This window comes from Balaenoptera physalus (assembly GCF_965194825.1).
Source record: "Balaenoptera physalus genome assembly, chromosome: 8".
Taxonomy (NCBI): Eukaryota; Metazoa; Chordata; class Mammalia; order Artiodactyla; family Balaenopteridae; genus Balaenoptera; species Balaenoptera physalus.
In genome coordinates this window covers 96,324,100-96,351,060 of record NC_138887.1, presented here as the reverse complement: position 1 = coordinate 96,351,060, position 26,961 = coordinate 96,324,100, and the positions used below count along the sequence as shown (strand labels likewise).

General features: G+C 38.6%; 1 protein-coding gene across 4 annotated transcripts in view; it reads left to right on the top strand.

Moving 5' to 3' along the window:
* The window catches only part of SLC13A1 (solute carrier family 13 member 1), a 216,986-nt gene that overhangs the window by 136,280 nt on the left and 53,745 nt on the right, over positions 1 to 26,961 (top strand). The window contains exons 1-3 of one of the 4 annotated variants that reach the window (XM_082472350.1): positions 1,025 to 4,938; positions 24,290 to 24,418; positions 26,358 to 26,494. In XM_082472350.1, coding sequence (XP_082328476.1) covers positions 4,840 to 4,938; positions 24,290 to 24,418; positions 26,358 to 26,494 — 365 coding nt within the window. In that variant the 5' untranslated portion in view covers positions 1,025 to 4,839. Of the gene's footprint in view, positions 1 to 1,024 lie in introns of those variants that run through there. The other 3 variants (XM_082472351.1, XM_082472353.1, XM_082472352.1) reach the window with 3 other exon arrangements.

Below are 26,961 nucleotides of genomic sequence, written 5' to 3'. Positions count from 1 at the left end.
ACCTCACTACAAATAAGTCAATTTCATTCCTTTTTTATGGCTGAGTAATATTCCATTGTATATATGTGCCACATCTTCTTTATCCATTCGTTTATCAATGGACATTTACGTTGTTTCCATGTCCTGCTATTGCAAATAGTGCTGCAATGAATATTGTGGTACATGTATCTTTTTGAATTATGGTTTTCTCAGGGTATATACCCAGTAGTGGGATTGCTGGATCATATGGTAGTTCTATTTTTAGTTTTTTAAGACATCTCCATACTGTTCTCCATAGTGGCTGTATCAATTTACATTCTCACCAACAGTGCAGGAGGGTTCCCTTTTCTCCACACCCTCTCCAGCATTTATTTTTTCTAGATTTTTTGATGATGGCCATTCTGACTGGTGTGAGGTGATAACCTCATAGTGTTGTTTTTTTTTTTAACATCTTTATTGGAGTATAATTGCTTTACAATGTTGTGTTAGTTTCTGCTATATAACAAAGTGAATCAGCTATACGTATACATATATCCCCATATCCCCTCCATCTTGTGTCTCCTTCCCACCCTCCCTACCCCACCCTCTAGGTGGACATAAAGTACCGAGCTGATCTCCCTGTGCTATGCAGCTGCTTCCCACTAGCTATCTATTTTACATTTGGTAGTGTATATATGTCCATGCCACTCTCTCACTTTGTCCCAGCTTACCCTTCCCCCTCCCTGTGTCCTCAAGTCCATTCTCTACGTCTGCGTCTTTATTCCTGTCCTGCCCCTAGGTTCTTCAGAATCTTTTTTTTTTTTTTATTCCATATATATGTATTAGCATATGGTATTTGTTTTTCTCTTTCTGGCTTACTTCACTCTGTATGACAGACTCTAACTCCATCCACCTCACTACGAATAACTGAATTTCGTTTCTTTTCATGGCTGAGTCATATTCCATTGTGTATATGTGTCACATCTTCTTTATTCATTCATCTGTCGATGGACACTTAGGTTGTTTCCATGTCCTGGTTATTGTAAATAGAGCTGTAATGAACACTGTGGTACATGAATCTTTTTGAATTATGGTTTTCTCAGGGTATATGCCCAGTAGGGGGATTGCTGGGTCATATGGTAGTTCTATTTTTAGTTTTTTAAGGAACCTCCATACTGTTCTCCATAGTGGCTGTATCAATTTACATTCCCACCAACAGTGCAAGAGGGTTCCCTTTTCTCCACACCTTCTCCAGCATTTACTGTTTGTAGATTTTTTGATGATGGCCATCCTGACTGGTGTGAGGTGATACCTCATCGTAGTTTTGTTTTGCATTTCTCTAATGATTAGTGATGTTGAGCATCCTTTCATGTGTTTGTTGGCAATCTGCACATCTTCTTTGGAGAAATGTCTATTTAGGTCTTCTGCCCATTTTTGGATTGGGTTGTTTGTTGTTTTTTTGTTATTGAGCTGCATGAGCTGCTTGTAAATTTTGTAGATTAATCTTTTGTCAGTTGCTTCATTTGCAAATATTTTCTCCCATTCTGAGGTTTGTCATTTTATCTTGTTTATGTTTTCCTTTGCTGTGTAAAAGCTTTTAAGTTTCATTAGGTCCCATCTGTTTATTTTTGGTTTTATTTCCATTTCTGTAGGAGGTGGGTCAAAAAGGATCTTGCTGTGATTTATGTCATAGAGTGTTCTGCCTATGTTTTTCTCTAAGAGCTTTATAGTGTCTGGCCTTAAATTTAGGTCTTTAATCCATTTTGAGTTTATTTTTGTGTATGGTGTTAGGGAGTGTTCTAATTTCATTCTTTTACATGTAGCTGTCCAATTTTCCCAGCACCACTTATTGAAGAGGCTGTCTTTTCTCCATTGTATATTCTTGCCTCCTTTGTCAAAGATAAGGTGACCATATGTGCGTGGGTTTATGTCTGGGCTTTCTATCCTGTTCCATTGATCTATATTTCTGTTTTTGTGCCAGTACCATACAGTCTTGAATACTGTAGCTTTGTAGTGTAGTCTGAAGTCAGTGAGCCTGATTCCTCCAGCTCAGTTTTTTTCTTTCTCAAGATTGCTTTGGCTATTCAGGGTTTTGTGTTTCCATACAGATTGTAAAATTTTTTTTCTAGTTCTGTGAAAAATGCCATTGGTAACTTGATAGGGATTGCATTAAATCTGTAGATTGCTTTGGGGAGTACAGTCATATTCACAATGTTGATTCTTCCAATCCAAGAACATGGTATATCTCTCCATCTGTTTGTATTGTCTTTGATTTCTTTCATCAGTGTCTTATAGTTTTCTGCATACAGGTCTTTTGTTTCCTTAGGTAGGTTTATTCCTAGGTATTTTATTCTTTTTGTTGCAATGGTAAATGGGAGTGTTTCCTTAATTTCTCTTTCTGATTTTTCATTGTTAGTGTATAGGAATGAATTGTATTGGGTTTTGAAGACTAAATGAGGTGGTAACCTTCCTGACACAAAGTAGATGATTGTAAATGGATGAACAATATTTGTAATATTTTTATATTCATAGAGAAGATGTTTTAAATGGACTAATGCATGGTTACACATGGTGTGATTCATTTTAGATCAGATAGATAAAACAGCACAATTGTGATGTAGTAAGAGAGATTTATGTTTTCCTATACAAACAAGAGATGAAACTTGACAACTGTGGTACCGGTTAGCACTGTGATGTGATTTGAAAGATACCTTAAGATGTGTTTCCAAGGGGCCCAAAGTCTCCCATTAGAGTTTCATTCCCTGCTGGCTCTTGCAGAGGTGTGCCGCTTATATTAGTCTTTTGTGTTTAGTGTGAATTGTTTTCTCAGATCTTTTATCTCAACGACAATGGAGAGAAAACCCCTGAGGAAAAGGAGATTGGCTGGACGTAAAGAAAAGGTAGAACCATTTTGTGATAAAGGGCAGCCAGAAAAGATGGAGCTGGCTAGAACCTCAGGCCATAATAGGAGGGTCCTGCAAGACTTGGTCTGGTGAGAAGTGGGAGCCAGAATAGACAAAACAGCGCACTGAAAGGAGGCCCTGACAAAATGTCAATTGTTTTACCTTTAGCCTTTGTCTGGCTTGAGTGCCACTGTTCCCTGCGTGCATAGGCCTTCATTTCCATTAAATATCACACAAATACCTTTTCATTTTTGGTATCATCTCACAGAGTAAGATCTTCTAAGATGAGAAAGTGAGGCTCACATGGTCTCACCAGGTGGCTGAAGGAAATCTGAGAACAGACATGGTTTCTTCAAAAAATATATATAAAAAAAGCATGCAATGAACTGTACTGTTATATAGAAAAAAAAGTATCAAAACTGCTTTAAATAACTCTCCTCCTTTAATGTGTTTTTTAACGCTATTTATTATTACTGCTCATTTATTACTGCTCACTATTTACTACTATTATTTATAATTACCCTCCCATTTTTTCACCTGAGAAATTCAAGATGTAATGCGCCTTTCTGGTTTGGAGATTTTTTTTCTGTTTACTGATTTTCCTGAATCACTATATATGATATATCTTTAGAAATTTAGACTTTTAAAGGGGAAAAAATGTTTTCTCATCCACATTAACAGTACAGCGAGGTGAGTGTTGGTGAAAGAATTATCTTTCTTGATGGGAAAAGAAGGCAGAGTTACATTAATGGGGAATTAGAAATAAGGTCTAAATGCTAACCACAGATTATATAAAACTAAGGTTATTTGTGGCTAGAGAAATTGACTATAGATTATAGTAGGAAATGTGTTTTGTTTATATCTAGGGCTAGGTGCATAGTAGTTGTTTATTGAGGTTTGTTGGATGATTAATTTACGACACAATGAGAAACTAACCAGTGAGTCCCTAGCCCTGAGGTGTTTCAAAACAGATCCTCAATGTCACTGTCAGAACAGTTCCCGTTTACACACACACACACACACGCACGCGCGCACACACGTACACACACTCCTCTTGAATGGCCGTAATGACTCATCTCTGTACAAATTCCCTGATAATTACCTAGTTAATATAGTCAGTATCAGCACAATAGTATCAACTCAGTTCTGAAAAAGTCTTACAGGTGAGGGCTTATGGAAGACTTTATGGTAACTTTTGGTTTCCTATCCAAAGAGGCCATAGGGTTCAAGAAACACGGAACTTTGCTTTTGAACAGTGAAGAAATTATTGTGCAATTGAGTGTGCTACTGTGGAGAAAAATACTATTCACTATCAGAAGCAGTGGTATTTATCTTTTGAATGAGAACAGAGAAGTCCTAAATGAGAGCGGTCAGGAGGTCTCCTCTGAGCCAAACTCCACAAAGGCAGTGCATTTAGCTGCCTCAATACCTTATCTGAGAAGTCCCAGAAAAACCCATCTGTAGCAAAAACTTGCCTTTTCACACTGGAATTCCTACTACTGGGGTTGCTATTTCGATTCACAAACTGAAAATGAGCTTCACTGGAAAGGGTACTGGAGGCACCCAGTAAAGACCTGCTCAAGGCACCACGCAAGTGTGGCGCCTCAAATTCAGGGAACATCAGAAGGTGGGGAGGGGCCTCATTGTGGGCAGACTCAACCAGACTCATGGTTTGCCTTCTCCTAGACTTGGCCAGTTCATATTCCAGTTAATGTGCACAGACTAAATAAGGACAGTTTTGCCCTTCAAAAACATAGCAGAAAATGGTCTTTGATTTCTCGCAAACACTCTTGGGCTTATCTCTCCATGTGAATTGTGACAGTAAAACAATAAAAATTGAGATTTAATTTTAACTCGTGTTGGTGAGTCTGGGGCAGTAAATGAAGATGATGGGCTAGAGAAATATTAATCCAGGTTGGCTATTTAACGTCTGCCTTTTTTTTGAGGAGAACACTATTGAAGGCACCTGTTCAGGACAATGAACTTCTTCAGTTATATTTTAGTTTATCGCCGGTTTCTCCTTGTAGTTTTCACTCTGTTGATTTTATTGCCCCTGCCACTCATCCTCCGCACCAAGGTAAGTGAACCTGGAGAATGGGCTGGTAGGTTTTCTGATTTATCTAATTGTCCTTTATTGTTGCTATGTAATTTTCTGGCTCAGAGCTGAATGGGTGGTGACACCTTGGGCTTGAAATCAGGATGGTTATACATTGTGTTTTGTCCATTTTTTCTCCTTTTTAATGATTAATGTTGTTGATTCTCGGTATGATTAACTGCAATAATTAAATAGTATATTCAGTCAGAATTGTTCTCTGCCTGGCAACCAGATGAGAGGAAGAACAAAAGAATCACAGCCCTTGAGATCCTGTCATTCTAGTTATCAATCTCCAGAGAGCATCCTGGGTTAACACAATCCCTTCCCCTGAGACTAGGCAGCAATGTGACACTGGGGGAAAGAGCTAGAAGAAAACTTGGGAGTCCTAGGGAGGGTCTAGCTCAAACTAATTTACTTGACAGCTCCGTGGCTTGTTGTGGGCCACGGAACCTTCTGGAAATTTAGTTTCCTTATGCTTCATTGAAAGTATGAAGTAATTTTCCTTGGTTAATCAGAAAAGTCTAATAAATAATTGTACATGTTCTGATCATTTGAGATTTTATATCATTTTGGTGTACTTGTAGGGATTTTTCTGTTTCCTTTTAAGTGTGGTCAGTCTATTAAGTCCAGAATAATAAACGCAATGCATTTTTAATACTTTGGGGAAATGATTGTATCAGCAAACATTTAGTGAGCACCTTCTCTACGCCAGGCACGACGAGTGTCTCTTGGTGGTAAGAGGACAGTCACCAGAGTCAGGCTCTCTGCTTTAGGTCCCAGGTTTCCACTTAGAAGCTGTGTGACCTGGACAAATTAATTGACCTCTCTGTGCTTCCACTGTCTCATATGTAAGACTGAGAGAGTAACGGGCTTGTTGTGAGGATTAAATAAATAAGCACTCATCAAGCACTTATTTGGAGCTGTGGCTGGCACACAGTAAGTGGGCTAGTGAGAATCTCCCCAAATCTGCTGATCCCACAGCTGTGCAATTCCCGCCACCCCATGATGCCTTTTCTCTGAGTAGAAGAGAACCTTTCTGATGTTCTTCTCTCACAAGCATTAACCAAGGTTATACTAGTCTGGGTAAAAATAGAATTGCAGTAATTATAATACTCCAGCCTCCCTCAGAAGTCTGCCACTGTCTGAAGGAAAGTCGTGTCAGCTACTGAAAAGTCTTTTTTGACTCTGTCAAGGCCTCCTCTACCTGCAAAGCCGGCAAGGGATCTGGCCTCTGCCGCCCACAGCTGCGGGGTGTCTCCCTCAGGAGCAGGAGGGGCAACGGAGGTCTCACAGTGCCCCGAAGAGGGAGGGAAGAACTCTCTCCCACTTCTCATCAAATATTGTTCTGAACCCCCAAAGTTTTAGAGAATGTCTAGTGAAAACAGCAGGCACACTCCGTGGTCTTTGGTTTGGTTGGTTTTGTTTTGCAAATTCTTTGTGACCAATCCTCCCCTGTTCGCCCTGCCCCTCCCACCCCAGCTAGTTCTGAGGACTCTTCTATGAGTCTCTGGCAGCCACTAGAGGACCAATGTGAATCACAGACATAGGGGTTTCATCTGAATGCCCACCGCCACCTGCTTCGAAGACTCGTCACTCCATCTAGTGTGCAGGATGGCCTTCTTCTTCCAGTTCCCCTGGTCCTACCTGTGACCCAGACCTGGCTGACTCCTACCATGAGTACATCCTGATTCATACCTGGACCCCTGCTCTACTTTAATTTTTCTGGGTTAGTCTCAGCGTAAGTCCTTACTTATGGCAGAGAAAATAAGTTAAACTAGTCAAGACAAACTCTGGCCATGACTGCGTATCATCTGTGCTGCTCCTTTGACATATACGCATATGACACTTTGAGTATCTTCCATAATTTTCAGAGGAAGTGAATATAAACTCTTTGAAAAGGAAGAACAATTAAATTAATAAAAAGCAACGTTCTCTGTGCATGAGTCATTAACCAGAAAGTGTACATTAGGTCTGTGGGGAAACCTGGCAACAAGTTGCATTTGACAAACTGTGTTCCTCTTTCCTTTCCCTCTAATCAACTCATTTGTTAAAACTCAATTAATGTTAATGGGAGGATTTTTTTCTAGTACAGTAACATGATTTCATTTTTTGTTTACTCTAAATGGATACTTAACCATTCAATCAACCGCTAATCAAACCCAAAGAATATTATTTTAACTTTTGCTTACAAGGAGAGCAAAACTGTTTCAGAGGATGTGGGTCTTTGGAGTGTTTAAAAGTTAGGTAGAGGCTTACTTTGACATGAATGCAAATCAATTTATTGTAACTTTCATGTTACCAAACTGGAGAACCCTATGCTTGCTTCCAAACCCATAATAATAGTCAAGCAAAACAAAGTCAATTTTGCTTTATAAAAACACAGTGAATCTACATGATGTAGAACCAACAAACAATAAGTTACTGGCTGATTTTTTTTCATTTTCCTTCTGATTACTGAGTTGTTTCTATAGACCAGCCTTAACCCTTACCTTAACTTTACCTTAATTCAAAAATGTAGCATCAATGATGAGAGCCCCTAAGTGGCTTTACAATGTAATGTTCAAAAGGGAGGGGAAGGGCTTCGCTTTGCAGACATGTGACCCAACAAAGGCCACACAGATGCTATTGAAACTGGATTTGAACTCAGGTTCTGTCAGAACTCAGAATTCATGATTTAACAGTGGTTTTGTTTTACTCTTTTCTATATTTTGTACTTTTGAAGATTTACCCTCTATTTTGAAGAGTCACATAAAGTGTGGCTTGATAATCATTTATCAACAACTCAGGCATAACTCTTTACAATAATGCTTTAGACAGGTCAGACCAGAGAAGAGGTGCATCTTTGCCATTTCCTCAATTGACCTCATGCAACTCGATGTCTTTAAGGTAGAAAATTGCAGTGATTCTGACCACTGGGGGCGGACCTATGAGAACTGGAGCAGCGGTCTCGTGTGTCATTTGCTGAATGTCCCAGAGTCCCAGCTATACAAGTTTGTATTATCAGCTTGTCAAGATATGGTGCCCCTTCCCTTCACACCTGTGCCCAAATGTTTACCATGAGTCATGGCATTTAGTGGGCATCTTAAAATCTTCTAGTTGGAAGAGACCTTGGAACTGTGTATTTCAGTGTTTTCATGGAAATAATATTTTATAGCGAAAGAAAATATGTACTGATATCACCCCAGAAGCCTATGAGCATAAGTCAAACAGAAGCTCATATTGAATCCTTATGCATTAGGTATTGTAACTGGTCAAATTTTGCAGATTAGAAATGGAGATAGAAACATGCAAATAGCTTACCAAAATGTGGCTCTACAGATGTTTCCAATCAAAATCTGTCTGACTTTAGAGCCAGTGATCTCAACCACAACTGAATATCTGTGTCTTTATAGCTTCCGAGGGTAATAAGTATACTCCTAACACATTGGTGTAAATGTCACTTTACTAAAGGAATTGTATTTTCTTATTGCTTTACACTGAAACATCAAAAATACTGTCTTTTTAATCATCACATAAGTATAAGGGTAGTCCTAGCCCTTTCCCAATTAGTAGTTAGTGGTCAGTAAAACAAGCCTGTAGTGTAATTGATATTTATGTAAATATTTGAGTAAAATTAATAATTGCACTGCATTTTTCTTTTTGGATAGGGAATATCTTAAATATTCCCAGATAAAAGCCTGTTAAAATTGGCCTAGGCTACATGCCGTAGTCCCAGTGATATCCACAGTGCAACTTTGTTCTTTTATGACTATCTCTAGTAGCTTGTTAATTTTACTTCTCAGAACTCCGTACTATTTCTTTACTTATTTTTCTAGTTTCTTGGCTTTTCTTTGTATTTCTTTTGATGGAACAAATGATAAAAAGAAGGCCAGGTTTGTTTGAGGAGTTTTAAGAGGAGAAAACTGAACAATAATATTTTCTGTTTGTAGAGAGCATCCTTCCAGGTGTGTCACTCCATCTAATTTACCCATTCATTATGGACCCCTTTTTTTTTTTTTTTTTTTCAGTTAAGGAGACAGGAAAACAGCCACACGGATACTGAGCAGCATTCCCTAGTTGACTGGTTGTAAATCCGAGACCAGATTTCAGGTTTCTGTCAGATACTTCAGGATTTCTCTGGAAAATATTTTACACCAGGAGAAACTTGAAGAGAGGAGAGGGGAAGAGTCAGCCGAGCAGAGAGCCTTAGGGCGCTGGACCGGCCCCAGGTTAGGGATGGAGGAAACACAGCTGGGAGGGCCACCTGTCGTGGGCTGCTTCTGTTTCCTTCCCAATCTATGCATCTGATGCATCGTAAATTTCAAAGTTATAATAGAAATTATAATAAGTAAAAGAAATGATACATAATGAGAGTCTTACGGTGCTCCATCTAGAAAAACTAAACAGATGGCAGAAAGAGAGCTCTTGTAAAGAAATGTAAACCTTAAAGGGATAAAGGCTCTGATGGAAGGGGGAAAGTGGTAGGTTGAGAAGTCTGACAAAGGAAAGGGAAATGAGTGGGAGAAAATTTAAAAAGACCACAAGTGAGAGAAGAGGGAGGGCAGAATTCTGAGAAAACATAAGGAACTTTTAAAGGGGCAAATCAAGTAATGAAACAGTTGATATTGTTTTTAATGTTGGTCTAAACTGCTGTAGAGATTTAAGATAAAGGGGGGAAATGCTATAAACTCCAAGAAAGTGAACATTTTAGATACAAAAGAGCATCAGAATGATGGAGGGCAAGAAAAAGAAAGCATGGAATCATGCTAATTAATGTGGTAGGAGATGAACAAAACCAGAAAATCCAAATGTGATATATATTTATTTCATGAATATTTGATGAGAACTTGCTAGGCCCAAAGTACTGTGCTCAGTGAACAGTGGCATATTACGCAGTTTAATGTTTCTGCTTTCAAGTAGCTTGCACAATTGCTGAAAAGTCAATATATACCACAGCCAACATTCATCACAAAATAAGGTTGTATATGAATCCATGCCAAATGATGGAAACAAATGATTTGTGTTATAGACGTGTAATTAAAAGGTGAACATACCTCTAGGGATTCATCATTCTTCAGCCCCTCCATCCCCCCAACCACACACATCCCACTTGCCCACAACCTGCTACTCCTTCTATTTTCCTTGTCTCGGAGAATCTGCTACCCCGTTTCCAGGTCTGAAATCTGTGTGTCATGTCAGATCCCTCAGATATTCCTAAGCCCTTATCCCTCAGTCTATGTTGCTTTACCTCCTGAATCCACCCGCTTCCCATTTGTGTCTTCATCTCCATTCCTGCTGGCACTGCTCTCCTCAAGCCTGTCTTTTCCTCTCTCTTTCATAGACCATTTTCACACTCTTCCCCCCAGAGTCTCCTGCCAGAGGACTATTTTTAAAATGTCAACCTTGTCCTATTGTACCACTGGTCAGACATCTTCCATGGCTCCCTTTTGCAGACAGGGGGAAAAATATCTAAACCAAACATGTATATACTGATGGATCTTTGGGATTTTGCCATTTATTCCTCCTAACAGCCCTCCCCAAAGCCCCCAATACCTATCTCCCGCACTGCATTCACATTTCCCATGGGAGCAATATTTCACTATCTGCCGCCCTAGGAGACCCATGATTGTTCTTCCCTCTCTTTCTCTGCACGTGCTGCATCCTCCTCCTGGAACGCCCACTCCTCTCACCCTGTCCTTCTCGGGAAAGGCAGCTTGGGCTGTGATACAAACAGAATCCTCCTCCATGCTCTCATTGCACAGTCATGGACACATCGGCCTCCATCGTAGTCTGTATTCCATTTTGCCTTTATCTTTGCCTCCCCTTCTAAACTGCAGATACCTAAAGAACACAGAACATGTTGTTTAACTTGTTTCCTCCGGCCCAAGCACAGTGCCTGTCACACAGTTAGATAGTTATAACTGTGCTGAACAGATGGATTTAAGGACCTCTTGCGGCAGAAGGATATGGTACCTAAGCTAGATCTTGTAGGAGGGATAGGATACAGGAGAAAGGAAACGATGAAAGGAAAGAACTTCAAATAGAGTGTAGAGAGCGACTAAGGGACAGAACAAGAATGTAGGTGTAACAGGAGTGTGTCTCTTCCATGAAGCTCTTCTTTTCCTTTCACGATACATATTTATACCTTGGTTGGTAACAATAGTATATGTGAATGTCTACTGTCAGCCTCCTAACAACCATTAGAATAGTCAATATTATCCCCATTTTACAGATGAGCAAACAGACACTCAAAGAGGTTAAGCAATTTGTCCAAGGTCACACAGCCTCTCAGGGGAGTGGGAGGATTTAAAGACAAGCTGTCCGGCTCCCAAGCCCATCGATGCTATTGCTTCCTTAATGGCATTTATATCAGATTTTGAAAACCTCGTGCACCATTGTTGCTGCATTTGTAATTACAAAACACGTGTTGAGATGAGGTTTCCCACTGCCTGGATTACAGAGCAACCACGACCCCTGATGACCAAATAATGTGAGCAAGATATAAACTTTGGTTGTTTTAAGCTGCTGAGATTTAGGGGGGGTTGCCACAGCATAACCTAGGCTGTCCCAATTTATCTAGCGTATTCTGAAAAACTCCCCAAGTGATTCTGTCATGCTACTCTCTGGCCCATGTCCTCATCTGTAAAATGAACAAGACTCTTAAAAGAGTTTTCAATGTTATCTGTGGATTGGCTGCCCCAGATTCACCTGAGGTACTTACGGATGTGAAGTCCAGGATGCTGCACATTTAAAAGACTCATCATGATTCGGAAGCAGTTAATCCATGGCCTGAATTTTTATCACACCCTGGTGCATTGTCAGATTGGAGAACAAGATGATCTCTATGGCTATGTCCAGTTCCACTGTGTGCATGGGGTGTGAATACAGCATGTCTCCATTGCTAATTGTTTTCAGAAGTTAGATGAAAAGGAGTTAAAAATTCCCTTGTAACTGACATAGTGGAGCCACCAATTGCCTTTCCTTGCTACCCATTTTGGGCTGAAAACTAACTAGAAATGCTAATTATTTTTCCTTGACTTTGTAGTTGAGCTTCTTATTCTCCATCTTCCAAGATGGAGTCACTTTAAGCTTTGCAGTTAATATGGATTGAGTCTTGAGAATTTCCTGCAGCAGTAGGGGTAGGTGTGTCACGAACCATACAAAGCCCTTTACGGGTTCTGTCAAATAATAATAGTGTTTTTCTTGTAGCACACAGATTTAGAATGCATTACTTTTCTCCTGTCTTAATTGCTTTGCGTTCTTTTTCGAAAATCAATTGCAGTGAGTGAGGCCTGTGATTGGTCCTGCTTTTCTCAAGCTGTGCTGAGAGATCGTACCCACATATGTACTAATTCATCAGTGAAATTATTCCATAATATCAGTCAGTGTGTCATTAAAAAGGGGGAGAAGAGGTGAAAAAAACTATATTTTAAAGCCTAATTTATATTTCAATTCCATCCGGAACTATAATTTCAAAGAGAACCAAGGTGATTTTTAAATATAATCAGCCACATTTCCCAAGATAATTTGTCACTCAGAACTTCAGTTGGGGGGGGAGTCATTATCCACATTGCCTAGTCATAGGGTCATTTGCCTTTATTGCCTCAGTAGCAAGTTCCTGGCTGCACTTACTTGGGGCGGTTAAGACAACATATGACTAATATTGTGAAGTGGGGAAGTGGGAGAGTGGCAGCTACTGGGAAGTGACCTATGCAAGTAAAAGTTCTAGTTCCAATTCCAGCTTATTAGCAAGAGAGGTGAGACCCTCAGGAGAACTAGAGAGACAATTCATCCACCGGGATGAGTGTCAAAACATCCAGTGCCAGGCAAGTAGAAGAGAAAACAGAAAAGAGAACAAGGCAAAGAAAAGAGATTCCTAGGCTAAAGAATTTATGCCTAGTAGAGTGATTGTTTTATATAGGGCTCAAGATACATGAATAAAAACAGCTGTAGAAAAGACACCGAGGGAAAAAAGCTTCATTCATTTAATAAATATTACTGGGCACTTACTATATGCCAGGCATTGGTTTAAGTGCTGGGAATAAGGCAGTAAATGAAACAAGATGTGCTCTCATGGATATACTTGGATTGAACTCTACTACATACTAGCAATATGATTATTGATCCTAAGTTCAACATGGAATTACCATACCTACTTTACAGAATTTTGGTAAGGACTACATAAAACAAGTATTATATCTGGCATGGCATGTCGCAGGCATTCACAAATGTTATTTTCCCCTCCTCTTACTTAGTCATAAGTCAGAAAAACAGATTTGCCTATTTATTTGGCAAATATCTTCACCTTTTAAATAAGATTTCCTATCTTTAAAGCCTGTGATTAGCAGTCTAGATGAAGTTTGTACAATTAAGACCTCCCTCATCCCTTTCTCCACCATAAACACAAAGCTAATAAACATCTCTGTAGACCAGAATGGGTCAGAAAAGCACACAAGCAGAGCAAATGTGAGAACCTGTGGTCTAAAGTGCTCCCACATCATTCTAGGGTCAGAGTTAATTTTAGTGCCACAAACTAAGGGCTGGAGAGTGGTTTTCTTGGCAACTATGACAGGCCCAAAAAAAAGCTAGACTGACCACTGTCTGTGGTGGCATTCAGAGGAAGCAGATTCTGCCCTGCCTCCCAGGCAGGGCTGATCCAAGCTTCCTGATCCAGCTAGATGGCAGGATTTGCATTTTCCTGGGAGGACAGGACCTCAGGCTGACAAGATAAGGCACATTCTGGACTGTGAGCTAGGGACTGGCTGGAGGCAACTGTAAAACTTCTAGATGGTGAATAATGAGTACAGAAAGAAAAAACACAAAAACAAAACAACTACCATACAGGGTAAATCTGGAAATACAATTTCAAAAGGCAATAAGACAACCAAGAAAGTCTGACAGTGAAATCAACACAGAGATGAAAACACTCCACATAAAATGAAAATAACAGGGAAATCAATAGATGAGGAAAGGGGGAAAATCCACAATAGATGACAAATTATTTTTAATATAGAAATATACAATATTACAATATTGTATTACAATATGCAATTACACACCAACATATTAAATAACCTAAAAGTGGATAAGTTCCTAGAAACATACAACCTATGAAGACTGAATCATAAAGAAACAGAAAACCTGAACAGACCAATAATGAGTGTGAGGTGCTTGAATCAGTAATCAAAAACTTCCTAACAAAGACAGGCCAGGACCAGGGCTTCACTGGTAAATTCCACCAAATATATTTTAAAAGAATTAATGCCAATCCTTTTAAAACTGTTCCAAAAAATTGAAGAGGAGCGAACACTTCCAAACTGATTTTATGAGGCCAACATTATCCTCATACCAAAGTCAGGCAAAGAGACAATACAATGAAAGGAAATCACAGGCTCCTCAACAAAATACTAGCCAACCAAACTCATTAGCACATTAAAAGGATCATACAACATGACCAAATGGGATTTATCCCTGGGATACAAGGATGATTCAATATACACAAAACAGTTAATGTGATGTATCACATTAACAGAATGAAGGATTTTTTTAAATCACATAATCATCTCAATAGATGCAGACAGATCACTGACAAAATTCAACATCCCTTTATGATGAAAAACTCTCAACAAATTAAGTATAGAAGGAATGAACCTCAACATAATAAAGGATGTATATGACAAGCCCTGAGTATTTAACATCATACTCAATGGTGAAAAACTGAAGGCTTTTCCTCTAGGATTAGAAATAAGACAAGGATGCCCACTCTCACCACTTCTATTTAATACAGTATTAGATGTCCTAACCAGAGCAATTAGGCAAGAAAAAGAAATAAAAGGCATTAAATTGGAAAGGGAGAAGTAAAATGATCTTATGTGTAGAAAACTGTAAATACTCTACAAAAAACTGTTATAATAAACAAATTCAGTAAAGTTGAAGGATACAAAATCAATGCAAGAAATCAGTTGTTTTCTACACACTAACAACTATGAGAAAAGAAAATTTTTTAAATAATCCCATTTACAATAGCATCTAAAAGAAAAAAATACTTAGGAATAAACTTAACCAGGAGTTTCACCTTCTGAAAACTATAAAACTATAAAACGTTGATGAAAGAAATTAAAGGAAACACACATAAATAGAAAGACATCTCATGTTCATGGATTGGAAGACTGAATATTGCTAAAATGTCCATCTACCCAAAGCAATCTACAAATTCAGTGCTATCCCCATCAAAATTCCTATGACATTTTTTACAGAAATAGATAAAACAATCTTAAAATTCATATGGAACCACAAAGACCTTGAATAACCAAAGGTATCTGAGCAAAGAGAATGAAGCTTGAGGCATCACACTTCCTGACTTCAAAATACATTACAAAACTACAGTAATTAAACAGTATCATACTGGCATAAAGACAGACATATAGACCAATGAAACAGAATAGAGAAATCAGAAATAAACCCATGTATATGTAGTCAACTGATCTTTGACCAGGGTACCAAAATTACACAATAGGCAAAGGACTTGAATGGACATTTCTCCAAAGATGATATACAAATGACCAACAGACATATGAAAAGGTACTCAATATCACTAATCATCAGGGAAATGCAAATCAAAGCCACAGTGAATTATCACCCACACCTATTAGGATGGCTTTTATTTTTTTAAAAAAACGTAAGTGTTGGTGACGATGTGGAGAAATTGGTACCATGGTATACTGTTGGTGGGAATAATGAAATGATGCAGTCACTATGGAAAACAGTATGGAGGTTTCTCAAAAATTTTAAAATGGAACTACCATAAGTATGATGCAGCAGTCTCACTTATAGGTATATAGCCAGAAGAATTGAAATCAGGATCTTGAAGAAGTATTTGTACTCCCATGTTCATTGCAGCATTATTCACAATAGCCAAAATATGGAAACAACCTAAATGTCCATCAATGAATGAATCGATAAAGAAAAATGTGGTATCTATAGACAACAGAATATTATTCGGCCTTAAAGAAAAAGAAGGAAATCATGTCATCTGCGACAACATGGATGAAATCATGTCATCTGCGACAACATGGAGGACATTATGCTGAGAAATAAGCCAGTGATAGAAGGAAAAATACTGCATGATTCCACTTTTATGAAGTATCTAAAATAGTCACACTCATAAAAGTAGAGAGTAGAATGGTGGTTGCCAAAAGTTGGGTGGAGGGAGAAATGGGGAGTTGTTCAACAGGTAAAAGTTTCAGTTATGCAAGATGAGTAAGTCCTAGAAATCTGCTGCACAACACAGTAACCATAGTTAACAATATTGTATTGTGCACTTAAAATTTTTAAGAGGGTAGATCTCAAGTTAAGTGTTTTTCACACACACACACACACACACACACACACACACACACACAAAACAAAAACAAACAAAACCCAGAATGGGGCCTGAGGAAACTTTTGGACATGATGGATATGTTTGTTACCTTAATCGTGGTGATAGTTACACAGGTATACGCATATGTCCAAAACTCAGCAAATTGTATACAATATATATGTGCAGTTTTTTGTGTATCTATTAATCCTCATTTTTTTTAAAGAAATATAAAGCAAGGGCAGGTGAATATTAAAAAAAAAGACTAGTTAGAAGTCTTGGAAATGAAAAATAAAGTCTCTGAAATTTAAAAAAAATCAAATTTTAAAAACTCAAGATATAATAAACTGTGAACTTTAAACTGAGTACACTTGAGGACATAATCAGTGAACTGATAAGAAAGAATACTAGGAATTCACCTAAAAATCAGACAGAATAATAAATAAATAAATATGCTTTACATGAAAGAATAATTTGAAGGATGAATTCAGAATTTCCAACATACATGTAAAAGGTATTCCTGAAAAAAGAGGGACTAGAAGAGAGATTATATTCAAAGTAATAATGGTTAAATTTTTCAGAATTAAAAAAGATATGACTCCTCAGACAGAATATGCATTTCTAAGCACAAAATAATTTAATTAAATATTAGTCCATGTTTAGACACATCATAAATGAAACTTCAAACCATTGAAGATAAGGAGAAAATTTTAAAGCTACCAAACAGTAAAGAGAAAAAAAATTATACAAAAGGATGATAATTAGATTAATTTCTCATTTTTTTCAACCATAATGAAGATGTCTAGTACAGATTTACATGACCCTTATGGAGAAAACTTCAAAATGTTATAGAAGGAATTTAATGAATACCTAAATGAATGAAAGTGTTCATAGATGGGAACATTTTAAGGCCATTTCTTGTTTTATAAATTCTGTGTAATTTCAATAAAAATCTAAAATTCAAAAAGTAAAAGCCTAAAACTATAAAGGCAAGTTTGAGAAAAATGTAAGATAAGGGAATTGAGGTACAGATTGTAAAACTTATTGAAAAGCTATAGTAGTTAAAAGAGTTTAGTAATTCTGCAAGAGTTGATGTTTGAAAGGCGGTGGGAGGAGTAGGTGATTGAGGGACAAAACAAAGAGTCCATTAACACATGTGCCTGCATTTGTAGCGATTTGGCACAGGAAATAATATAGCAACACGAATTAGATGGACCAAAGATGGACCATCTAATAAAAAAAGCCAGGGCATTTTGGTTATACATTTAGAAAAAAAGCATCAGATTCTTCTACAAATAAATTTAGGCCCTACACTTGAAAACAGCCTTTCTAAATTTTAGGAAAAAATACGGAATATAATAGAATATAGAAAGAATTTCTCATACAAGGTAGTAAAAACACAGAATATAACAGAAAGGATTTTAAAATAACTGCATTAAAATTAAAATCCTCTTATCAGCCAGAAATAGAATAAAGCAAATTTCATAGATGAGTCAGAGAGTAAGAAAAATATTTGCAAATATATACTTATAAAGAAATATTATTAAGAATCTAAAAATAACTCCACAAATTCATGATAAAAAGAAACAAACAACTGAACAGAAAGATGGAAAGAGACTATAAATAAGGTAATTTGCAGGAGAGAAACAATTATGTTCAATAACCATGAAAAAAACACTTCAGTGGTATTCAAGCAAATGCAAATTAAGAAGAACTTTCCATACTATCAGATTGTCAAATAAATAAATTAGTCCAATATGCCAATGGTTGGTGAAACGGAACTTTCTCACATTGTTGGTGCTAATACTGTATAAACTGATACAACCATCTTGCATACTTTCCACTCAGAAATTTCGATAACTACTTTTATACACTAGCTTAGAAAATCTCTTTCCTATATTCACTTTGGAACCAAGTACAAAGATGTTCGTAGCCCATAAACAGCCATCAGTAGAAAAACGGACAAATGAATTCTAATGTATTTGTAAAAAGAAATGCTATATCCATTTAAAACAAATTAACAGTAGGCCTTCATGTATCAACATGAATGCATTTGAAATAGATAAAACATTGAGTGAAAAAGCAAGCTGAAAAATCACATATACAGGAAATCTTATTTAATCTCAAAACCACATGATGTTTATTAATGCATTAATGGCTACATGTAGTAAAATCACAAAAGCATGGATAGAAAGGATACACATCCTAGATAGTGGTTGACTTTCAGGATTTCAGAGGAGAAGGAAGTGGAGTGGTGTATGTAAATCTTGAATGTTTTATTTATTTTTAAAAAATTCAAGCAAATGTGGCAAAATATCAGCATTTTAAAATATGTGTACGAATGTGTTTATTATATAATTTTCTATATGTTCTTAATATTTCATAATTTAAAAAATGCTTTTAAAACATATACTGCTGGAAGGCTTCTTATGCTTCATTTTTTCAAAAATATCAGGGATCAGGAATTTCTTTTTTTTTATTTTTATTAGAGTATAATTGATTACAATGTTGTGTTAGTTTCTGCTGTATAGCAAAGTGAATCAGTTATACATACACATATATCCACTCTTCTGTAGATTCTTTTCCCATACAGGTCATTAGAGAGTACTGATCAGAGTTTCCTGTGCTCTACAGTAGGAAGTCCTTATTAGTTATCTATTTTATATATAGTAATGTGTATATGTCAATCAGGAACAGGAATTTATTGCCCATATTGGTTGGTAATCATCTGCACGTAATCTCTCTGGTAGTTTGAGAGAATCTGCTTTTAATAGGAAAGGTGGAGATGGCCCTAAATGAGCCAGAAAGGCACAGCGTACACACACAAGGCAGGAAAACACAGTCAAGTGACATTACACCTCACACTATTGAATGGAATTTACAACATCTGTATTCTGCACAGCTGCCTCTGCCTGGTGGATGTGGTTTGTTTGCTGAACTTCTCGGTGTAACTTTTGGAAGTGGTAGGGGGTATATAGGTTTTTTTAACAGAAAATCGGTGTTTTTATTTTTGAGGAAGTCCTCTGGACTTTTCCGCCTTTATTTCATATAGTATTTTGAGAAGGGATCATGACTTAAAAAATATTTCTGTAAGATCAGTCTTACTCATAATTTTGAATCTTTTTTCCTTCCTATATTTTCCTTCACAATAAACAAAATGAAAGTAGACGTTACTTGTGTTGCTCTCACTCAGTTCAAGAATTTATAATACTAAAATGTTTTGCTATCTGTGGAACAGAATTTGATTCAAGTTTTTACTTGTTATGGTTGCAAGGTTAGTTTTAATAAAGACATCAGATGTACTCACGATTTTCACTAGACTTGAGAGGGACTGAGAGGGGAAATGATTCACCCACAGTCTAACTTACTTGACAGTTGGCCTTCTTTTACTGTCATATCAGTGTTTGCTGGTGGTGGTAGTAGTGGTGATTGTGGTGTATAATGGTGGTTACAGTGGTGTCCTTCTGTTTTAGGAGTAGGGGGCTTGATAAGAAGGTGGAGAAAGGGAAGAGAAAAAAATTAAAGAGACAAAGATGGTAGAGCTAGAGATAATGGGTCACTGTAAGAATTCCCAGTGATATAATGAAGCAATTTTTTCCTCTATCTCAGAGATGGTTCTACAAACATTCAGAATGGTTCAAACATTCAGAATGACTTTTGAGTTGTGAGCACTGAGGTAACTTCTGAGTTTTCTTCTTCGTCAGAAGAACCTGTTCACCAAAAATCATTCACCCTCATTTTAGTTTTGTTGAATATAATGTAAATAACAAATGAAATGTTTTTCTCTATCTTTAGTTTCTTTCTTTTTCTTAACAAAAACATCCACAGATCTTTGATTTAAAAAAAATAATCCTATATATATATATTTAATATAAGATTCTTAAAATACTTGACTTTGTGCCTGGATTAACCTTGTGTTGTTGAAGGCCTAAAGTGCTAATGGGAAAGAACATTTTCCTGTCCAGGACTCCAAGCCTGACCAAGAAAGATCACATAATGGAAAACAGGAATTGGAGGAAGAAGGTAGTCCTAGGATAGATCCATCAATAGGATGACTGCATAATTTGTCAGCCAAAGAGGGACACTTTTGAGAATGAAAGTGATTTCTAATCAAAAGGGATACCTGCCCAACAGGTGTAAACCAGCACTATCCCATGAAAACTGGGACAGATGGCCATCCTACCCATTTGGAGGGGGATACATCTGTTTTCCTCCTTTTCTAGACTTTGAGCTTCCTTAAGATATGGGAAAAAGTGGCATTTCCAACACACTGTGGGAATGTAGCTATCAGGGACAACAGATATAGTGCCTTAGCCAGATGCAACTGTAATCTCCTGGGACACATATGCAGAAATATGAAATGTATGTAAGTGTTTGTGGGAAGCTCCATAGACAAGATGTAAATGTGAACCTCACACTGAAGAATGGCCAAGTTTTCACAATAGATTATGAGTCTAGGGATTCAGCTTGAGCAAAAAGACACTTACTGGAAGCACGTTTCTGGTTTGCAAGTTGGACCCAGGGATAATGATAAAAGGGAAGGTCCGAAAGGTTACCTCCTCAAACGAGGTAGTAACCCAGGGCTTCTCAAACTGTAACTTACGTAAGAATCACCTGGGGAACCTTAAAATGGTGATCCTGATTCAGAACGCCTGGGGAAGAGCTTGAGATGCTTGCATTTCTCACAAGCTCCCAGATCATGTTGATGCTGCTGGTCCGTGGACCACACAGCTGGTAGGCAGAGAAATCCAAATGAGCCATCCAAGTGTTGATTCTCACTTGGTGATATGCAAGGAAGAGCAGGTAGGCAGGTAGGCAGCATTTTTATTACCAGAGATTTTACTCAAATGCTGTCTAAGGCCAAGCAGGTAAGAGAGTGCGTGAGATGGTGCAGAGGTACCGTGCAGAACTGAAAAGCACAAGTCAGTCTCTAAAGGCGAATTTCGGAATCCTCAAGTCTGGAGAATTACTGACCTGGAAGAATATGATTCCAATGTTACCAAATTCCTTCGTTTTTCAAGAGAAGCCAGAAATCTGGATTTTAAATCTAATATGAAATCTGCTGGTTTGTAAATCTTGACTCAAATTAAATGCACACACACACATACCATTGTAAGTCAAGTAAACTGTATTTTTTGCTAGATTTGGCCATCAGTTCGCAACTGCTTCATCTACATAGTTAAACTAGGTCAAAGGGTCCAAGAGGCCACGGTATGGTCACACGCAGGTAGAAGCTGTCACTTAAGAGTATCTGGGGGCTCACTGGTATGACTGCCTGATTGAACATTATGGATTAGAGTTCAGAAGGGTGCATGATGAGGAGCAGGGATCAGAACCCAAATATGAAGAAGGAATATAGATAAGACGCTTTAGAAATATTTCAGGAAGTACTGGGGTGAGTTTTTTTTTGGTTTTTGGTTTTTGGTTTTTTTGGCTATATTGGGTCTTTGTTGCTGCGCGCGGGCTTTCTCTAGTTGCGGCGAGCAGGGGCTACTCTTCGTTGCGGTGCGCAGGCTCCTCATTGCGGTTGCTTCTCTTGTTGCGGAGCACGGGCTCTAGGCACGCGGGCTTCAGTAGTTGTGGCACGTGGGCTCTAGAGCACAGGCTCAGTAGTTGTGGCGCACGGGCTTAGTTGCTCTGCGGCATGTGGGATCTTCCCGGACCAGGGCTCGAAGCCGTGTCCCCTGCATTGGTAGGTGGATTCCTAACCATTGTGCCACCAGGGAAGCCCTGGAGTGAGTCTTATAGTTAGAATGAAGGTGGCCTTGAATGCAAGATGAGGATTTTGGATTCTTTTCAATAAACAACTGAAAAATCACTGACTTGATCATTTTAAATCAGGGCTGGGCCAGTTAAAACATGAAAGTCGTCTACACAAGCAAATAATTTAATACTTGAAATTTTGCTTTTTATTCTGTCCCCAAAGTTGCCCCATCTGAGCAGACGATGAGTTCCTAGCTGAAGTAGACCCATGTGGAAATGAAATTTCAGCACTATGGCAGGGGTTGTGTGTGGTGAACAGAATTCACTGGTACCATACTCTGTTTATTTTTCTGATGTTTTTGCAGTCCCTTAGAGATTGGTGCTCCAGGCACTTGTCAGGGTAGCTAGTCCCTTAATCCAGCCTCATGAAAGGGAATGACAAAAACGAAGCACATTTTTGGAAGATCACCTCATTCTGGAACAGCATTGCCTGCAGTGGAGGAAGTAGAATGGAGGCAGAAGGTCAGGTTTTAGAGGTAAAATGACAGGGGGATGGATAGGACCAAGAGACTGGTTGGTTGTGATTAAAAAGCAAGATAATAAAAAGGTCCATTTTATCTTTGAAATCTAGTTTCTTAAAAGTATGATAGAAAACATAGGGTCATAATGAAGAGCTTTGGGGTTATCCACGTGTTCTAACTAAGAGAAAAAGCAGGCCTGGTCATTCTCTACACTGGCATTTTATTTTATTTTTTAATTAATTAATTAATTAATATTTTTGGCTGCGTTGGGTCTTTGTTGCTGCACACGGGCTCTCTCTAGTTGCCGGGAGCGGGGGCTACTCTTTGTTGCAGAGCACGGGCTCTAGGCGCACGGGCTTCAGTAGTTGTAGCACGTGTGCTCAGCAGTTGTGGCTCACGTGCTCTAGAGTGCAGGCTCAGTAGTTGTGGCACATGGGCTTAGTTGCTCCGCGGCATGTGGGATCTTCCTGGACCAGGGCTCGAACCCGTGTCCCCTGCATTAGCAGGAGGATTCTTAACCACTGCGCCACCAGGGAAGCCCTACACTGGCATTTTAAATTAAGCTCATATTCACAGATTCTCTCCAGAGCAAGCCAGGAGGATTTAGTCAAAGCTCAGCTTTGTTTCACTGTTTTTTATTGTTTGTCAAGATTATAGAGGCAGACTTTGTGTAATATTGTCAACATCAAAACACCTTTAGTCTTTCTCCTTGAAAAAGCACAACAAAGACATGACACAATCATGGCTTATTAAGAATTTCTTAGAAACCTACTGAAAGTACAGGGTTGCTGGATGAGTAAATACCAGGCCCAGAGGACTCACCCTGAGGTAGGTGAATCAGAGGGCAGCAGAGCTAGAAATGTTATTGTCCTGGGAAAGCCTTAAATAAAAGACCTCATTAAACTCAGACAGCAGTTTTTGTAAATTTGTAAATTTTTCAAACGCAGCTCAGGATTTGCAGAGATTAAGCAGTGTGAGAGCAAAACAAAGCCTATAAGAGATGCTAACCTTTATGATCACTTAGTACATCCTGGGTGATTTCATATCAAAATTATTTATATAAGCCAAACATAATGACAAATTCCAACCATTCCTTAACAATGCCCTAAAATAGAAACCCACAGTTTTATACCTAGCAAAGCAGAAGATTCTATTAAGAGTCTCCATCCTGTTGAGTCCCCTTGTGTCTTCCCAGGAGCTCAGCTATCTTTCTAAAAAGCAAAGCAGAGGCTCTTCACTTCCAGGTCTGTGTCACTTAGGAGCAAATTCAGTCTTACCCATGCACGTAACAGGGCACTGTCCTTCTTTCCCCGTAAAAAAGTACACCAATAATTTTCTTCTAGGTTGATTTGCCTTTTTAGTAGAGGGAGAGGAAGGTCAGTGTGCATGGTTCCCACCCAACCAAGACATGCAGTGAAAAGGCAGGGAGTACATTTTACAGGCCAAATGAAGGTGACGGCAAACAACTATATACGCTGACATGAGCACAGAAAACTGACTACATGCTGTTGTCTGTTTTGAAGAAAATGTGAAGGAAACATAACAAATAAGGATGTTTTTATGTCATTGGTTTTTCATGTGTATTAAATTTTGACTCTTGGAACCCCTCAGAAATAACCATTTGCTGCCCAGCTCAAAGGGGCAGGGACCTTCAGAGTTTCTTCTTAACTTTCTCTGTGACTCGACTCTATCCAGCAAATGTGATTGTGATTTGAACGATAATTTCCCAGCCTCGTTATTTCACCTGGCATTTTGCCTTTGTTCTGTCCAGGAAGCAGAATGTGCCTACATCCTCTTTGTCGTTGCCATTTTTTGGCTGACAGAAGCTTTGCCTCTGTCGGTAACAGCTTTGCTGCCTGGCTTAATGTTCCCTATGTTTGGGATCATACCTTCCAAGAAGGTAAGTTCTCCTGTGAATGTTTGACATAATTAGATTCCCTACTTTGTGCTGCTACTTCCAATGAGAAAGCTGTATTTAAAAGGAGCAATAATCCTGTTGATAAACCTTCCACATAAGTCCTCCAAACTTCCAGCTGTTTCTTGCCTCTAGAATTGTGCATGTGTGTCCACCTTCAGGTGGACAAAAACAAAACACAGACGGTGGCTTCTTGAGTCACGTGTGTCAGTAGGAGAAATGTGTGTCCAATCTTCCCAGGCTGACATCCACACCCGGTGCCTACCTCCCAAGAAAAGGGCCAATTCCTTCACGTCCTGCATCAGCTTTTTCTAGTCAACAGAATTCGGTCTCACACAGTGTTGGAAAAGCAATTCTTGTTTCTAATGAAGAAAAAGCTTCCCTGTTTTCTTTTCTAGACACCTGCCATTTCAGAAGATAAGGCCCAATTAACTTTCACAAGTATTTCCATTTTGTTCTTGCTGAGAGTTTATTCATGCTGAGAGGTGTTTCTTACCTTTATACAATCTAAGGGTACCCATCTGAAGAAAGTGGATTCAGTTTCCCATTAAAAGCATGAAATGCATTGAAACCAGAATATCTGTCTCCATGCAGCTTTCAGCCACCCAGCACACAACTGCCTAAAACCACAGCTGAAACATTCTCAGGCAAGATGTCATGTTCAAGATGCCAGGCCATGCAATTTATCACCTTTGGATTTCTATCTTCTGCCTGGGCCCAGTACTGCTTTCATGAGGCTCATCTGTCCTGTAGAGTGGGTGGAGACTTCTGTTTATTAACTAACCCATAATACCCATGATACAGTTTTCTTCCCCTTTCCGTGGGAGAAGATTTTACCACAGCCTTGTGATTCAATTTAAGCCAAGCATTTCGTAAAGTCAGGTCTCTTGAATATCAGTACCATGAGGTATTTTTAAATAAGGTTTCTATGATTAGATAAGTTTGAAAAATATGTATAGGGTATCCCACACTTTGAGAGTGATAGTATACACTAGTGCTTAAAGGTTTTGAGAAGGCCTACAAGAAAGAAAATTCTAGAATCTTAGAAAACTCTGTTTTTTAAACTTATTTGACCACAGAAACTTTTTTTTTTTTTAATTTTATTTATGTATTTATTTTTGGCTGTGTTGGGTCTTCGTTTGTGTGCGAGGGCTTTCGCTAGTTGTGGCAAGCGGAGGCCACTCTTCATCGCGGTGCGTGGGCCTCTCACTGTCGCAGCCTCTCTTGTTGCGGAGCACAGGCTCCAGACGCGCAGGCTCAGTAATTGTGGCTCACGGGCCCAGTTGCTCCGCGGCATGTGGGATCCTCCCAGACCAGGGCTCGAACCCGTGTCCCCTGCATTGGCAGGCAGATTCTCAACCACTGCGCCACCAGGGAAGCCCAAAACTTTTTTTTTAAAGAAAAATATTATGTACCTTTCAGAGCATTCTTCGGTAAATCCTGCTCCAAGTGGTTGCCCAAGTATCTGTATACTCTCCTAGTCTCCATTCAAAATACAAAAGAGTGACTGCAGTTTTGGCATAATGGTGGTGATAAAGATATTGGCAAGCCAAAGCTTGACTTGTGACTTTCCCAGATCATAGTCATGGCCATTCTGCCATAGGAGCACAAACTAATTCACCCCAGTTTACAGATGGAGAAATTAAGGCACAGAAGGCACTTGCCTGATGTTGCTCAGCTCTTTAAAAACTCAGGATATGGGTACCCTTTTTTTTTCTATATACTTTTTTCATAGCACTACTGTTTCTGGGTAAGGATGTGGAACTTACTTAAATTTGTATTCAAACACATCTACATTTCTTTCAACAAAATAGAAACATTATGTAGTTGAAGGTCAAAGTTAAGAGCAGTGAAACAATGTCTTTCTGGTGCAATGTTGTTTTCCCCCCACCAACGTAAATAATGGGTTTAACTGTAATTTCAGGTGGCATCTGCTTATTTCAAAGATTTTCACCTACTGCTAATTGGAGTCATCTGTTTAGCAACATCAACAGAAAAATGGAATCTGCACAAAAGGATTGCTCTGAGAATGGTGACGATGGTGGGTGTGAACCCAGCATGGTAAGTGCTGTGTTTACCGTTCCAGGTTTACATTCCAAACAGATCATTTTTGTGCAGAGCAAATAAACAGATAAGTAAGTAATGCATATCCAGGCCATCATTTGTATGGCAGTGTAATTCATGACTTTTTTTTTCTCTGCAAATATGAAAGTGATATAAAAGGTACTTGAGTTGGAGGAGGAAAAGAAAGAAAACTTTCCTTTCACTGCAGGTCTAATTACAGGGAGATTGGAATAAGTGCACACAACTCGTTCACCTTTTATGCACCGTAGGAGTCAAAGCTGAGAGAAGCCTTGAACCTCAACAGACAAGACTGACAGACTTCAGAGTAGATTTCAGTGCTATCTTGTTTATTTGGCTGATTACACATTCAAGACTTGTTCAAGAGTACCCTTGATCATCAGGGAGGATGTTAAGAACCAAAGACATTGCTGACAGAATACAAATATGTGCAGAAAAATTCCAAG